We start from the raw sequence: 15,880 nt of genomic DNA, 5'->3' as shown, positions 1-15,880 counted from the left end.
ATTAAGTCCTCTTACACTTCAATAATATTGCCCTCAAGCACATCGCCCATGTATAGACCCTCTATATACTCATTCCACCTTTCTGTCTACCGTTCTTTGCTTAGACCTGCTGACAATAACAAGATTAAACTGTTATGTGTGGTTTGTGAAGAGCAGTGTGGCGCAGCTCATTGTTGTATATACTGTAGCAAAGGTGTGCATGCAATTGGTGGAAGAAGTAATAAAGCAGATGAAGGATATGGGTGGAAAATTATTTGGAATCTATGCAATAACTAGCGATAGATTTACGAGGAAAAGGGCAGGGGCACACGACAATTTGCGAGCACAAATGGCGAAGATGCTTAAAAATTCATGTGCAAAATCCCCACTTGCAAAAGTTGGAGACTATGTTCGCATTCGTACATCAGACGTTGACGCAGGATGCGGAAGCGTTCTTGCAGTCTTTATGAAAGTCGATGGCGCTTTCTGCAGCCTGGAAAGAGAACATGGAGTCCTCAAGCAGCAACTGTATTCCAGAAACGAGTTGTCTATTCTCTTAGAGAAACTGCCCACGCTGGGCAAAGAAGAAAAGTCACCACGAACCATATCGTCTTCACAGTCACTGAGCAGTGGCCAATTATGCAGTCGATGCAACTGCTCTCCTAAATGATCCGCAAATCGCTGCAAATGCAGATATAACAAAATACTGCGGAATTGCAAATGTCATAAGAGTTTTACTTGTAATAAGTAAATACCTGTTCTGCTAAAGAAAGATTTATAAAGTGCATGCAAAAAGTTTATATTTTTTATAAGTGAGATTGATAAAGTAAATAGACTGCACGCAAATTAAACATATTCGTCCACTCTTTATTTATCTTCCAATTCTGGCCGATCTGTCTACGCCACTAGCCAAACTAGCCGGCGAGATCCCGAACTGAAGAAAAGATACAGAGTTTGAAATTGCTCGATCAAATCTGCTTTGCTTCTTTATTCAGAGTTTGAGGGTCCCAGACACTTGGTGAAATGGCCGGCCGATTCAACAATTTGAAGCGACATTGGCCACTTCGCGACTTTGCCGGACAGTTCACGCTTTGGCCAATTTCGGACTTTGGCCGTAACATACACGTTCAGTATCTCTTTTGATGCCTGCAGCTCATATTCTGGTTGTGAGCATTGTGGCTTCTAGACTGTAGAGCCGTTTGTCCAATTTCGTCTCCAAGAAGTGGGTGTTCTGGTGTCCTGATTATCATTTCGTTATCATCGATACACAAGTCGTCGAAGTTCTACTAAACAGACCTCTACATGGCCAACTACCCCAGACGGGGAATCATGGCCAATAATGACATGTGATAACTGCATCTCCTTTAGTCCTGATTGGCACCAGTTCCACAAACTTGACCAGTATTCTAGGAGGGTTGATAAGAGTGCTTTGTAAGCAGTTTCCTTTGAAGACTGATTGAGTTTTCCTTGTATTCTAGCAATAAACTGAAATTTTCCACTCGCTTTGCGAATGACTTAGTCCATGTGATTCTTCCATTCCATACCCCTACAAGTTGTTACACGCAGCTACTTGTGTGAGTTGAACGATTCCAATATTGTCTCGTTGATATTGTCGTCACACCATGCTAAAAGTTTTTCGTTCTGTGAATTACAGAATTTTACTTTTCTGAGCGTTTGAAGCAAGTTACCAATGAAACTTCCTGGCAGATTAAAACTGTGTGCCGGAGCGAGACTCGAACTCGGGATCTTTTGCCTTTCGCGGCCAAGTGGTCTACCAACTGAGCTACCAAAGCACGACTCAGGACCCCTCCTCACAGTTTTACTTCCGCCAGTACCTCGTCTTCTATCTTACAGACTTCATAGTAGCTTTCCTGCGAAACTCACAAGACAAGCACTTCTGGAAAACAGGGTATTCTTCGACTGATATCCTTTGATTTTGAAGTGACTGATGAGCTTGAACATTTATATGAATTTGGACATTTACGACGTAGCTTACGACCACGACCAAATTATTACGAGGATAGAATTTAATGCCAGTTAATCCAAACAAATACATTAATTACCATTTCCATGAATGTGCTAACTTGTACGCCAGAACGAACTGTGTTTTCCCAGTCGACTCTGCATGGTTTAAACTGACTAGCGCTACTGAACTGTGATACGAAGAATGAACTCAAAACAGTAAAATCTGACGTACAACACTTTTTCATTCCACATCTCCCAGAGTTTAAGTGTAGCACTTTGTCCTGTGATACCCACCGTAATCGTATTTGTTTGGGCCACAAGGGAAACTGTTAGGCGTAAATATGATTAACGGGGCGGAGCCTGTCAATCATCTGGCGTTCAACTTGATAACCACTAACAATGTATCAGTCCAAGGACTTTACAAGGTTAATGCCGTTTTATCTTATCTGCATTACAGAAAGTAGAGAGCATCAGATACACGGGTCGATCAAAGAACAATAGCCACTCGTAATCAAAGCACCACTGGTATACCACAGCGTATCATTTTTTATAGTGTGATTTTGTACATGCATCGTGAGGATATGCAAAATCTGTTATTATAGCAGATGATACTAGTGTACCAATAAAAAGCAGCTTACAGAAATGGATCTAATGGGATTCTTGAACACTAACGCACGATTTAAGGTAAACGGGTTATTATTAATAATTTATAAGTCTCAATACAAAAATTTCATACAGAAGACAAGGACATAACAGTCAACTAACAAAATACATGAAATGGATTGTGTTAAACTATATCGACTATCGGCAGATGACAGCTATATTTGGAGAAAACGCTCATTAGAATTAATGAAGCGGCTTAGTTGAGTGGTGTTTGCAGTAAACATGATCGTCACTGTAAACTACTTAAAATCGAAGAAACTAGATTAATTCGCATACTTCCATTTTCTAATGACTTACACGATAATGATTTGGGGAAACATAATTAAAAGAAAGGGTATTCCCAGAGCAGAAGCATATTTAAAGAAAGCATGTAGTATTAGATTCAGAATATCTTCAAAGTAGAGAGTATCTAAAATATAGGTTGGCAATGTCAAGAAAAGTGTTTCTGATGAAGAAGAATTTGTTAAGATTGAATACAGACTTAAGTGTAAGGAAGTATTTTCTGAAGGTAATTGAGTGGAGTGTACCCCTGTATGGAAGCCAAACGTAGTCGATAAACAGTTTAGACAAGAAGAGAACTGAAGCTCTTGTAATATAGTCCTACAGAACAATGATGAAAATTGGATGGGTAGATCAAGTAACAGATGAGGAGGTACTGAAGAGAATTAAGGAGTCAAGAAACGTGTCGCACGAATTGTCTAAAACAAGGGATCAGTTGGTAGGATACATTCTGAGACACCAAGGGATCACCAGTTTAGTACTGGACGGTTTTGTGTGTTGGGGGCGGGAGTGGGGGGGCTTGGGAGTGGGGTAAAATAACTGAGGGAGAGGTTCAAATGGCTCTGAGCACTATGGGACTTAACATTTCAAGTCATCAGTCCCTCTAGAACTTAGAACTACTTAAACCTAACTAACCTAAGAACATCACACACATCCATGCCCGAGGCAGGATTTGAACCTGCGACCGTAGCGGTCGCGCGGTTTCAAACTGAAGCGCCTAGAACCGCTCGGCCACCAGCGGCCAGCAATTGAGGGTGAGAGAGAGATAGATGAATACAGTAAGCACATTCAGAAGGTTGTAGGTTGCAGTAGTTAGTCGGATATAAAGAGGCTCACACAGCATAGAGAAGCATGGAGAGCCGCATCAAATCTGTCTTCGGACTAAAGAGCTCAACAGCGAAAACAACAAATACAACAACAACCACCTCTTCAAAAAACTGTTTTACGAGATATTAAAGACGTTTATCATTGCCAGCTGTTATCGACTCTGAAAACTGAAAAGTGCAGAATGTGAATTTAATACTAGTACTATACCCAATCTCCGTAAGTTACATACTAGGCTCATCTGCCTTCAGCAGCCTGTCAGGACGTCTTCTGATGGATAATCCGTCCTTCTCTATTGGAAATTATCTTCACAGACACTATTGAAATTATTGTTTTAGAAATCTTCTAATTAATATTAGGACAACAAGACAGTAACTTTTAATTATGTTGATTCATTTCATAATATTGCACCCATACACTTGAAGAGTATTACAAGCTAGTTGTTTATTTACAGACAAACTATAGTTCCCTGCTACCATGTAATGAGTCAAAGCCTGTAGTTTGCTTTAGGTACAACTGAGTGTATGTGACTGTTTCGCTTTGTGTAGCCACAAATACTTACAACCGGTTATTTGTATGAGACGACATATGGTACCTTCAGCTCATTAAGACCAACTCCCACTTCGAGAAGCCTTGTATACATTTCCCCACTGTGGAATTGTTGGACATACGAAGTTCAAATGGTCAAGTGGCTCTGAGCACTATGGGACTTAACATCTGAGGTCATCAGTCCCCTAGAGCTTAGAACTACTTAAACCTAACTAACCGAAGGACATCACACACATCTATGCCCGAGGCAGGATTCGAACCTGCGAACGTAGTGGTCGCGCGGCGCCAGACTGAAGCGCCTAGAACCGGTCGGCCACACCCGCTGGAGACATACGAAGTGGAGCAATCAAATGAAACTAGGTGTATATGATTTCTGTGACTTCATTATTCATGGTTGTTGGGAAAGTCTCATCTCAGGTCTTGTGTAGGTGTAGATCCAACTACAAACGCCCAGTCCATAGCCTTGGTATTGATGTAGATGAAGCTACGAATCCTCAGTTATGAAACTGTAGTATAGAGGTATGGGCAAATAGTTGCAGCTACCAAAGTCAAATATCAGACACTAGACATAGATGTAGGCATAGCTACAAACGTCAAGTTTGGGTGCGCTGAGATATATTTAAATTTAGCTACAAGATTCTACTCTCAGAGTCCAGATAAAGATGCAGACACAGCTACAAACATCTTGGACATGTTTAGACATAGCTACTAACGCCTAGTCTCAGAAAATTAGTTTAGAAGTAGTCAGTTCCTACTAAAAATATTTGTGTTACTGATAAATCAGTCTTTAACAATCATTTATTAATCATTGCTGGAGAATTAAATAAAAATCATACAATTCTCTTGGGAAATGCCTTTCCGAGACTGATGTCTGATGCACTCAGCTGTGATACAGACAGGAGTGGAGAACGACTTAGTAATTAAATCACTGAAGACTAAGGACTCTCATGGATATGATGGAGTGCCTAGCGGAATATGAAAGTACTGTGCTGCACATGTTAGCCCTGTACTTAATCACATTTGTAAGTTTTCCTTTAGAAATGGTCAGTTTCCTCAACGATTAAAGTACTCGGTAGTAAAGCCGCTTTTTAAAAAGGGAGAAAGGGATAATGTAGATAATTTTAGACCTATTTCTATACCATCAGTATTTCCTAAAGTTACTGAAAAGGCAATGTGTGTAAGGATAATTTATTATTTTATATCACATAATTTGCCATGAAATGTACAGTTGGGCTTTAGAAATCGTTTAACAACTGACAAAGCTACATTCTATTTTCTCTGTTAGGTACTGGATGGGTTCCGACAGCTCCGCATATTTTTTGGTTTAAGTAAGGCGTTTGATTGTGTTGATCACAAAGTATTGATCCAGAAGTAGAACAATTACAGAATATGCTGAGTAGCTCACAATTGGTTTACCTCTTACTTTATGAAGAGACAGCAAAAGGTCATTATTGACAGTTTTGAGAATGGCTGTGATGTGGGATGTGAGTGGGGTGCAGTCAAATGTGGGATGCCCCAAGGATCAGTGTTGGGGCCACTCCTGTTCCTTATCTATATAAATGATATGCCCTCTAGTATTACGGATAACTCCAATATATTTCTGTTTTCTGGTGACACTAGCTTGGTAGTAAAGGATGTTTTGTGGAACATTGGCTCTGTTTCAAACAGAGCAGTTCATGACATAAGCTCATGGCTTGTAGAAAATAAGCTAACGCTAAATCACAGTAAGACAAAGTTTTTACAACTTCTAACACACCATTCAACAAATCCCGATGTTTTAATTTCACAGACTAGGCATATGATTAGTGAAACGGAACGGTTAAAATTTCTAAGTGTTCAGATAGATAGTAAACTTCCGTGGAAACCCAAATTCAGGATCTTGTTCAAAGACTTAATGCTGCCATTTTTACTATTAGAGTGGTATCTGAAGTAAATGATCGTTCTACACGAAAATTAGTCTACTTATTTTCATTCGCTTATGTCGTATAGTATTATATTTTGGGGTAACTCATTCCAATCCAAAAGGATATTTTACTCTCAGGGAATACGGGGTGTAGGTTCTCGAACCACTTGTCAACCCTTGTTCACTAGTCTGGGTATTTTGACATTAGTCTCTCAATATATATATATATATATATATATATATATATATATATATATATATATATATATATATATGTATTCTTTACTATCGTTTCTTGCTAACAGTATCAGCTTATTCCCAAGAAGTAGCAGCTTTCGCTCACTTAATACTAGGCACAAACCCAACCTGCATTTGGATCGCACCTCCTTAACTCTTGTGCAGAAAAGCGTGCAGTATGCTGCTGCATCCATTTTTAAAAAAAACTACTGCAACAATTTAAAAATCTTTCCAGTAATCAACGTGCTTTGAAATCGAAACTGAAGGGTTTCCTCATGGGTGACTCCTCCCATTCTGTTGAGGAGTTCCTTGAGAATTAATCCGATTCCTAGTTATATTTTTGTTTGCTTTTACTTAAACTTATGGCTTGACTTTTTTTTGGGTTCGTAAACATTTTATTTTTATCTGTTATTACTTTTATGTTGTAATTTCATTTGGAGATTTGCTCCTCAATTTGGTCCTACAGAACTTTGACGTGTAAATAAAAATAAATAAATAAAGACTAGCTACAGATGCCCAGTCCAGAGGCCTGATATACATACAGATCTAGCTACGAAATGTAAGGCCAGAGTCCTGATACAGGCGTAGATGTAGTTACTGATGCCCAATCTCGAAGTCTTGGTACACAATTAGATGGTTCAAATGGCTCTGAGCACTGTGGGACTTAACATCTGGGGTCGTCAGTCCCCTAGAACTTAGAACTACTTAAACCTAACTAACCTAAGGACATCACACACATCCATGCCCGAGGCAGGATTCGCACCTGCGACCGTAGCGGTCGCGCGGTTGCAGACTGTAGCGCCTAGGACCGCTCGTCCACCCCGGCCGGCACACAATTAGATATAACTACAAGCACACAACCTCAGAGTCGTAAGACCAGATGTAGCTACAGCTACCGACGTCTTGTCTCAGACGCCTGGTATACACAACAGATTCAGCTACAAGCGGCCACACATAGACTCCTGCTGTGTACTTCTCATAATGCTGGGGCTACCATCTCACAATGAAGACTCACCACGCTGAAGTTCTGGACGAGGTCTGGCAACTGCAGAGGGTCGAGTCCCGCCGTGATGAAGAAGTCCTTGATCTGGGGCGTGAGCTCGTCGAAGTAGTCGTTGATGTTCGCTTGCGTCCTTTTCATCCTGCAAAGGACAACGGCATTGAAGTCTCACACAGAAATGAGTAAAATTTGAGCACACATCAAACAGTAACTGAACAAGTGTCTGTTATTTCGGGAACGGATTTTACAACTCTGGTATACACTATGCGATCAAAAGTATCCGGAGACTCCCAAAAACATACGCTTTTCATATTAGGTGCATTGTGCTGCCACCTACTGTCAGGCACTGCATATCAGCGACTTCAGGAGTCATTAGACATCGTGAGAGAGCAGAATGGGGCGCTCCGCGGAACTCACGGACTTCGAAAGTGGTCAGGTGACTGGGTGTCACTTGCGTCATACGTCCGTACACGAGATTTCCACACTCCTAAATATCCCTATGTCCACTGTTTCCGATACTGAAGTGCAAACGTGAAGGGACACGTACAGCACAAAAGCGTACATACTGACCTAGTCTGTTGACTGATAGAGACCGCCGACAGTTGAAGAGGGTCGTAATGTGTAAGAGGCAGATATCTATCCAGACCGTCACACAGGAATTCCAAACTGCATCAGGATCCACTGCAAGTACTATGACAGTTAGGCAGGATATGAGAAAACTTTGATTTGATGGTCGGGCGGCTGCTCATAAGCCACACATCACGCCAGTAAATGCCAAACGACACCTCAGTTGGTGTAAGGAGCGTAAACACTGGACGATTTAACAGCGTAAAAACGTTGTGTGGACTGACGAATCACGGTACACAGCGTGGCGATCCGATGGCAGGGTTTGGGTATGGCGAATGCCCAGTGAACGTCATCTGCAAGCATGTGTAGTGCCAACAGTAAAATTCAGAGGCTGTGGTGTTATGGTGTGGTCGTGTTTCTAATGGAGGGGCTTGCACCCCTTGTTGTTTTGCGTGGCACTATCACAGCACAGGCCTACATTGATGTTTTCAGCACCTTCTTGGTTCCCACTGTTGAAGAGCAATTCTGAGAAGGCATTTGCATCTTTCAACACGATCGAGCACCTGTTCATAATGCACGGCCCGTGGCGGAGTGGTTACACGACAATAACATCCCTGTAATGGACTGGCCTGCACAGAGTCCTGACCTGAATCCTATAGAACATCTGTGGTGTGTTTTGGAACGCCGGCTTCACGCTAGGCCTCACCGACCGACATCGATACCTATCCTCAACGCAGCACTTGGTGAAGAGTGGGTTGCCATTTCCCAAGAAATCTTCCAGCGCCCGACTGGCCGTATGCCTGCGAGAGTGGAAGCTGCCATAAAGGCTAAGGGTGGACCAACACCATACTGAATTCCAGGATTACCGATGGAGGGCGCCCCGAGCTTGAAAGTCATTTTCAGCCAGGTGTCCGGATACTTTTGATCACATAATATACACTCCTGGAAATGGAAAAAAGAACACATTGACACCGGTGTGTCAGACCCACCATACTTGCTCCGGACACTGCGAGAGGGCTGTACAAGCAATGATCACACGCACGGCACAGCGGACACACCAGGAACCGCGGTGTTGGCCGTCGAATGGCGCTAGCTGCGCAGCATTTGTGCACCGCCGCCGTCAGTGTCAGCCAGTTTGCCGTGGCATACGGAGCTCCATCGCAGTCTTTAACACTGGTAGCATGCCGCGACAGCGTGGACGTGAACCGTATGTGCAGTTGACGGACTTTAAGCGAGGGCGTATAGTGGGCATGCGGGAGGCCGGGTGGACGTACCGCCGAATTGCTCAACACGTGGGGCGTGAGGTCTCCACAGTACATCGATGTTGTCGCCAGTGGTCGGCGGAAGGTGCACGTGCCCGTCGACCTGGGACCGGACCGCAGCGACGCACGGATGCACGCCAAGACCGTAGGATCCTACGCAGTGCCGTAGGGGACCGCACCGCCACTTCCCAGCAAATTAGGGACACTGTTGCTCCTGGGGTATCGGCGAGGACCATTCGCAACCGTCTCCATGAAGCTGGGCTACGGTCCCGCACACCGTTAGGCCGTCTTCCGCTCACGCCCCAACATCGTGCAGCCCGCCTCCAGTGTTGTCGCGACAGGCGTGAATGGAGGGACGAATGGAGACGTGTCGTCTTCAGCGATGAGAGTCGCTTCTGCCTTGGTGCCAATGATGGTCGTATGCGTGTTTGGCGCCGTGCAGGTGAGCGCCACAATCAGGACTGCATACGACCGAGGCACACAGGGCCAACACCCGGCATCATGGTGTGGGGAGCGATCTCCTACACTGGCCGTACACCACTGGTGATCGTCGAGGGGACACTGAATAGTGCACGGTACATCCAAACCGTCATCGAACCCATCGTTCTACCATTCCTAGACCGGCAAGGGAACTTGCTGTTCCAACAGGACAATGCACGTCCGCATGTATCCCGTGCCACCCAACGTGCTCTAGAAGGTGTAAGTCAACTACCCTGGCCAGCAAGATCTCCGGATCTGTCCCCCATTGAGCATGTTTGGGACTGGATGAAGCGTCGTCTCACGCGGTCTGCACGTCCAGCACGAACGCTGGTCCAACTGAGGCGCCAGGTGGAAATGGCATGGCAAGCCGTTCCACAGGACTACATCCAGCATCTCTACGATCGTCTCCATGGGAGAATAGCAGCCTGCATTGCTGCGAAAGGTGGATATACACTGTACTAGTGCCGACATTGTGCATGCTCTGTTGCCTGTGTCTATGTGCCTGTGGTTCTGTCAGTGTGATCATGTGATGTATCTGACCCCAGGAATGTGTCAATAAAGTTTCCCCTTCCTGGGACAATGAATTCACGGTGTTCTTATTTCAATTTCCAGGAGTGTATATGAGTCTGGCTGGGACAGATGTAGCAACACCATAGTCTTTTCATAACGAGTATGTGAACTATAGATATCCTCTGACGTCAATGACATGCTGTCCGCAAAAACAAAAGACGGTTATTATCATAAGTAGTTTAAGAAGTCAAAGAATTGCTATTTTGACAGTTTTAAGGGTCTAGGCAAGATTGTTTTGAGACAGTTAGCATTTCGAACACGATGCCGTATAATATTCTGGACTCTTCTCTTAATACGTGGTAGAGTAGGAAGTGCGTGCTTGGAATTACAGATGTTGAATTGGGTGTTTGAGTATAATTTGCAAAGTATTGTTTAAAGTGATAGCGGGAGTCTCTAACGGATGATTCAATACAACGCACGCAAAGGGAAGAAGAACGTTATTTTGGGTGTGTCAGTGACAGAAATGTATAGAAATAATTCCAAATTTCGTTTTATATATTTTTTGTTTATATTGGTAGGAGGCGTAGGTACAAAATGCTAAAGAATCAATGGTATTTTCAGATATTTCTGTGAGTCAACACTTCGGCAGCCAGTGTTCTAATGTATATAAATAAAACAGAAAATAAATAAATAAATAAAAGAGTTCCAGTGTACCTTGCTCAATATTTGTACAGGGAAAAAAGATATATTTATTACCGCCAATACGGTTTTAATATCTTTGTTGCAGTGTGGTAAAGGTTTAAATGAAAACCAGGTGAAGCAACATCATTCAGGAACTGTAGTGAGATGCAAAAGAAACTTTAAAATATGGATTTTGCATCATTCATACCTGGGTGGATGACGTAAGTTTGGTTGCCTATTTTTATAGGCATGAAATATTTTCTGGACGGGGTTAATTTTGTCCACCGTGTACATGAGATGCTGTTGCGGCTATACCCGCAGTTTGTAACACCATAGCTTACACACTACATACCTTTTGTTGATTCATATAGCTTTCTATTTTGTTGAACATCTCATCGTTGAACTTCTGTAATTGGTGTATGATTGATTCGATACTATAATGAAGTGTAAACTCTGTAATATGCACAATATGAGCAAATGATATGTTTTGTCATTCTCACATAATCTCTTTGGTTATCTTTGAGGTTGAATAATTATATACAGTGAAATGTCAGTATGTGCAAATGTACTGTTTTATTTAATATGTGTGGTTGCTGTTATGTAAACTGCCGACGTTCACTTAGGGTTCTTAGTTATTTCGTATGTAAAAGGTTTTGTGGTTATCCTCGGGAACGGAACTTTGTAGCGAGCGCAAACTGTGGTTGGTATGGACAGAGAGGTGGATTAAGTCAGTCGAGGATGAGTTATTGAGCCACCAACAGCTCATGGAAATGTTGTGAATTGTGCTGGTACCGAGAGGAGATTTTTGTGCAGTTTTCCAATGTGCCAAAGCCTCGGGTGGATGCAGTAACTAGCTGGAATTATGTTGAAAGTGATATCTATCATCGCCACCAAGAAATGACAGAGCCCAGAAATTCTACCTGAAAATCCACCTACTAACATGCACTCGCCACCACATTGTGCAATCATTGTATAGAAATGTACAGTAAAGGATCAGCTCATTGGATTTAATAGTGTACTCAGATATAAGGTAAATTATAACTGTTGTACCTACCATGATTTATCCTCAGTCACATATATACTTGAGGTCCCTCTCACGCTAAAGTGATTACCGAGTGTCCTTTATTGAAAGCATATTAAAATTAATATGGCAATCGAGTGTGCTAAAATCAATATTGTTTGTAGAAAGGATCTTACAAGTATCTCAATTTTGTGTTTCACTGCAGTAAAAGTTCAGAACTGTGACTGTTGAGAGTTACATGTTTGCTAAGTGCTTGTTTCACTAATGTAATGAAAGTGCGTTTATTTTGCTCTAATATAGTAGTCAAGATTAAGCCGCCCCCCCTCCCCACCATTGAATGTAGTCCAAATGCACAAAGTTACTTAATTGTAGAAAGTTTCAATTACTCTTGGTATTGCTGTCAAGTTCTATACCGTATTGGGTTTCTTTTCTATGTTGAAGGTGCTTATTAATAGTGTAACAGGACCCACAGTTTGTTCATTGTGCTAATCTAAATAACGATTAATATAAAGACCACTATCTATGATAAAAAAGGTGGGAATTTAAGGAGATGGGACCTGGATAAACTGAAAGAACCAGAGAGTGTACAGAGTTTCAGGGAGAGGATAAGGGAACAATTGACAGGAATGGGGGAAAGAAATACAGTAGAAGAAGAATGGGTAGCTTTGAGGGATGAAGTAGTGAAGGCAGCAGAGGATCAAGTAGGTAAAAAGACGAGGGCTAGTAGAAATCCTTGGGTAACAGAAGAAATATTGAATTTAATTGATGAAAGGATAAAATATAAAAATGCAGTAAATGAAGCAGGCAAAAAGGAATACAAACGTCTCAAAAATGAGATCGACAGGAAGTGCAAAATGGCTAAGCAGGGATGGCTAGAGGACAAATGTAAGGATGTATAGGCTTATCTCACTAGGGGTAAGATAGATACTGCCTACAGGACAATTAAAGAGACCTTTGGAGATAAGAGAACGACTTGTATGAATATCAAGAGCTCAGATGGAAACCCAGTTCTAAGCAAAGAAGGGAAAGCAGGAAGGTGGAACGAGTATATAGAGGGTCTATACAAGGGCGATGTACTTGAGGACAATATTATGGAAATGGAAGAGGATATAGATGAAGATGAAATGGGAGATACGATACTGCGTGAAGAGTTTGACAGAGCACTGAAAGACCGGAGTCGAAACAAGGCCCCCGGAGTAGACAACATTCCATTGGAACCACTGACGGCCCTGGGAGAGCCAGTCCTGACAAAACTCTACCATCTGGCGAGCAAGATGTATGAAACAGGCGAAATACCCTCAGACTTCAAGAAGAATATAATAATTCCAATCCCAAAGAAAGCAAGTGTTGACAGATGTGAAAATTACCGAACTATCAGTTTAATAGGTCACAGCTGCAAAATACTAAAACGAATTCTTTACAGACGAATGGAAAAACTAGTAGAAGCCAACCTCGGGGAAGATCAGTATGGATTCCGTAGAAACACTGGAACACGTGAGGCAATACTGACCTTACGACTTATCTTAGAAGAAAGATTAAGGAAAGGCAAACCTACGTTTCTAGCATTTGTAGACTTAGAGAAAGCTTTTGACAATGTTGACTGGAATACTCTCTTTCAAATTCTAAAGGTGGCAGGGGTAAAATACAGGGAGCGAGAGGCTATTTACAGTTTGTACAGAAACCAGATGGCAGTTATAAGAGTCGAGGGACATGAAAGGGAAGCAGTGGTTGGGAAGGGAGTAAGACAGGGTTGTATCCTCTCCCCGATGTTGTTCAATCTGTATATTGAGCAAGCAGTAAAGGAAACAAAAGAAAAATTCGGAGTAGGTACTAAAATCCATGGAGAAGAAATAAAAACATTGAGGTTCGCCGATGACATTGTAATTCTGTCAGAGACAGCAAAGGACTTGGAAGAGCAGTTGAATGGAATGGACAGTGTCTTGAAAGGAGGGTATAAGATGAACATCAACAAAAGCCAGCCGGCCGCGGTGGTCTAGCGGTTCTAGGCGCGCAGTCCGGAACCGCACGACTGCTACGGTCGCAGGTTCGAATCCTACCTCGGGCATGGATGTGTGTGATGTCCTTAGGTTAGTTAGGTTTAAGTAGTTCTAAGTTCTAGGGGACTGATGACCACAGATGTTAAGTCCCATAGTGCCCAAAACCATTTGAACCATTTTTGAACAAAAGCAAAACGAGGATAATGGAATGTAGTCGAATTAAGTCGGGTGATGCTGAGGGAATTAGATTAGGAAATGAGACACTTAAAGTAGTAAAGGAGTTTTGCTATTTGGGGAGCAAAATAACTGATGATGGTCGAAATAGAGAGGATATAAAATGTAGACTGGCAATGGCAAGGAAAGCGTTTCTGAAGAAGAGAAATTTGTTAACATCGAGTATAGATTAAGTGTCAGAAAGTCATTTCTGAAAGTATTTGTATGGAGTGTAGCCATGTATGGAAGTGAAACATGGACGATAAATAGTTTGGACAAGAAGAGAATAGAAGCTTTCGAAATGTGGTGCTACAGAAGAATGCTAAAGATTAGATGGGTAGATCACATAACTAATGAGGAAGTATTGAATAGGATTGGGGAGAAGAGAAGTTTGTGGCACAACTTGACCAGAAGAAGGGATCGGTTGGTAGGACATGTTCTGAGGCATCAAGGGATCACCAATTTAGTATTGGAGGGCAGCGTGGAGGGTAAAAATCGTAGAGGGAGACCAAGAGATGAATACACTAAGCAGATTCAGAAGGATGTAGGTTGCAGTAGGTACTGGGAGATGAAAAACCTTGCACAGGATAGAGTAGCATGGAGAGCTGCATCAAGCCAGTCTCAGGACTGAAGACCACAACAACTAGAACAATCTATGATAACAGTGAGAAAGTGTTTTCTTTGGTGAAATACATTTCACTTTCATTCTAAACAGAAAAGTATTTAGCTGAGAGAGACTTAACCTATGCCCAGTTCATTATTTTGCAGTGAAGTACATTTACAGTATTTTTGTCTGATAGGAGAACGTTTGAAAAGTAATATTGAACCTATGTCCAATTTATGATTCTACAGTGAATATTAATAGTAATGATATTGAGACCATTCATTTTGACTAAGTCCTGAAGGAAACAGTGTGTATCGTTATCTGTTATATTTATGCGAATAGTTTGTTCTGCTCTGTCAGCTCCAACCTTAAGTGAAAATATGCAGGTGCCAGAGTTCATTGCACTCTCGTGTGACAAAGTATAGGCTGTGTTAGCCCATCGAAGTTACTTATTTTCAGTTTCTTGAACAAGAATTTTACTCATTTTTTTGCCTAATTATGCTGGCGACCGTTTTTATTATCATTTGGACACTGTGGATAGGTAAATTATTGTTTGTTACCGTTTAAATATTTATGTAATTCTGACTTTCACTTCCTATAAGCCACCTCCGTTAGGTATATCACGGTCAACACAACTAAATTCCTTTCATAGGGGAACACCACACAGTTGCTTTATACCATAATTGCCTTAAAAAGACAGTTTCATTATACGATCTGCCTCCAACTATAGGTTATGGTATAGCAGTAGCAGCAGACGGTAGTGTTATAAGTTCAGGCCTCGCAATTCACTCGGCGAGCTGCATACAAAGTACTACTGTGCCAAAGTACTGCTGGCACAGTACTGTGCCAGGACGGTTTGCCCGACTTCCGCAACCTACGACTCAACACTGCACTTCTTTGATCACTTCTGTCACAAAAACGGCTGGGCAGAGCAATTACAAATGGTCGGCACTGACCCCTCCGCAGTTCTTGTAATTTTTACTATGGTGGGTGTGGGACTTCTGGCTATAGTTGATGCTCACAATCTCCATGCGAGCAGACAGCCCCATGTTGTTCATGTTGCTTCGACTCAGGTTTGCAGCCTCACTGGCCTAGCCAACAGTCTACAATCCACCACTACACCTGATGGCTGTGGGTGTCGGGCT

The 15,880-nt window shown here is 42.2% G+C and overlaps 1 protein-coding gene across 1 annotated transcript in view; it reads right to left on the bottom strand.

Moving 5' to 3' along the window:
* The window catches only part of LOC126215294 (mite allergen Der f 7-like), a 48,171-nt gene that overhangs the window by 19,399 nt on the left and 12,892 nt on the right, over positions 1-15,880 (bottom strand). Inside the window, exon 2 of the mRNA XM_049941980.1 lies at positions 7,416-7,542. Within this exon, the coding sequence (XP_049797937.1) occupies positions 7,416-7,542 (127 nt within the window). The remainder of the gene's footprint in view (positions 1-7,415; positions 7,543-15,880) is intronic.

This window comes from Schistocerca nitens, chromosome 12, assembly GCF_023898315.1.
Source record: "Schistocerca nitens isolate TAMUIC-IGC-003100 chromosome 12, iqSchNite1.1, whole genome shotgun sequence".
Taxonomy (NCBI): domain Eukaryota; kingdom Metazoa; phylum Arthropoda; class Insecta; order Orthoptera; family Acrididae; genus Schistocerca; species Schistocerca nitens.
The sequence above is the reverse complement of the archived record's forward strand: the minus strand, read 5'-3'. Positions and strand labels throughout refer to the sequence as shown.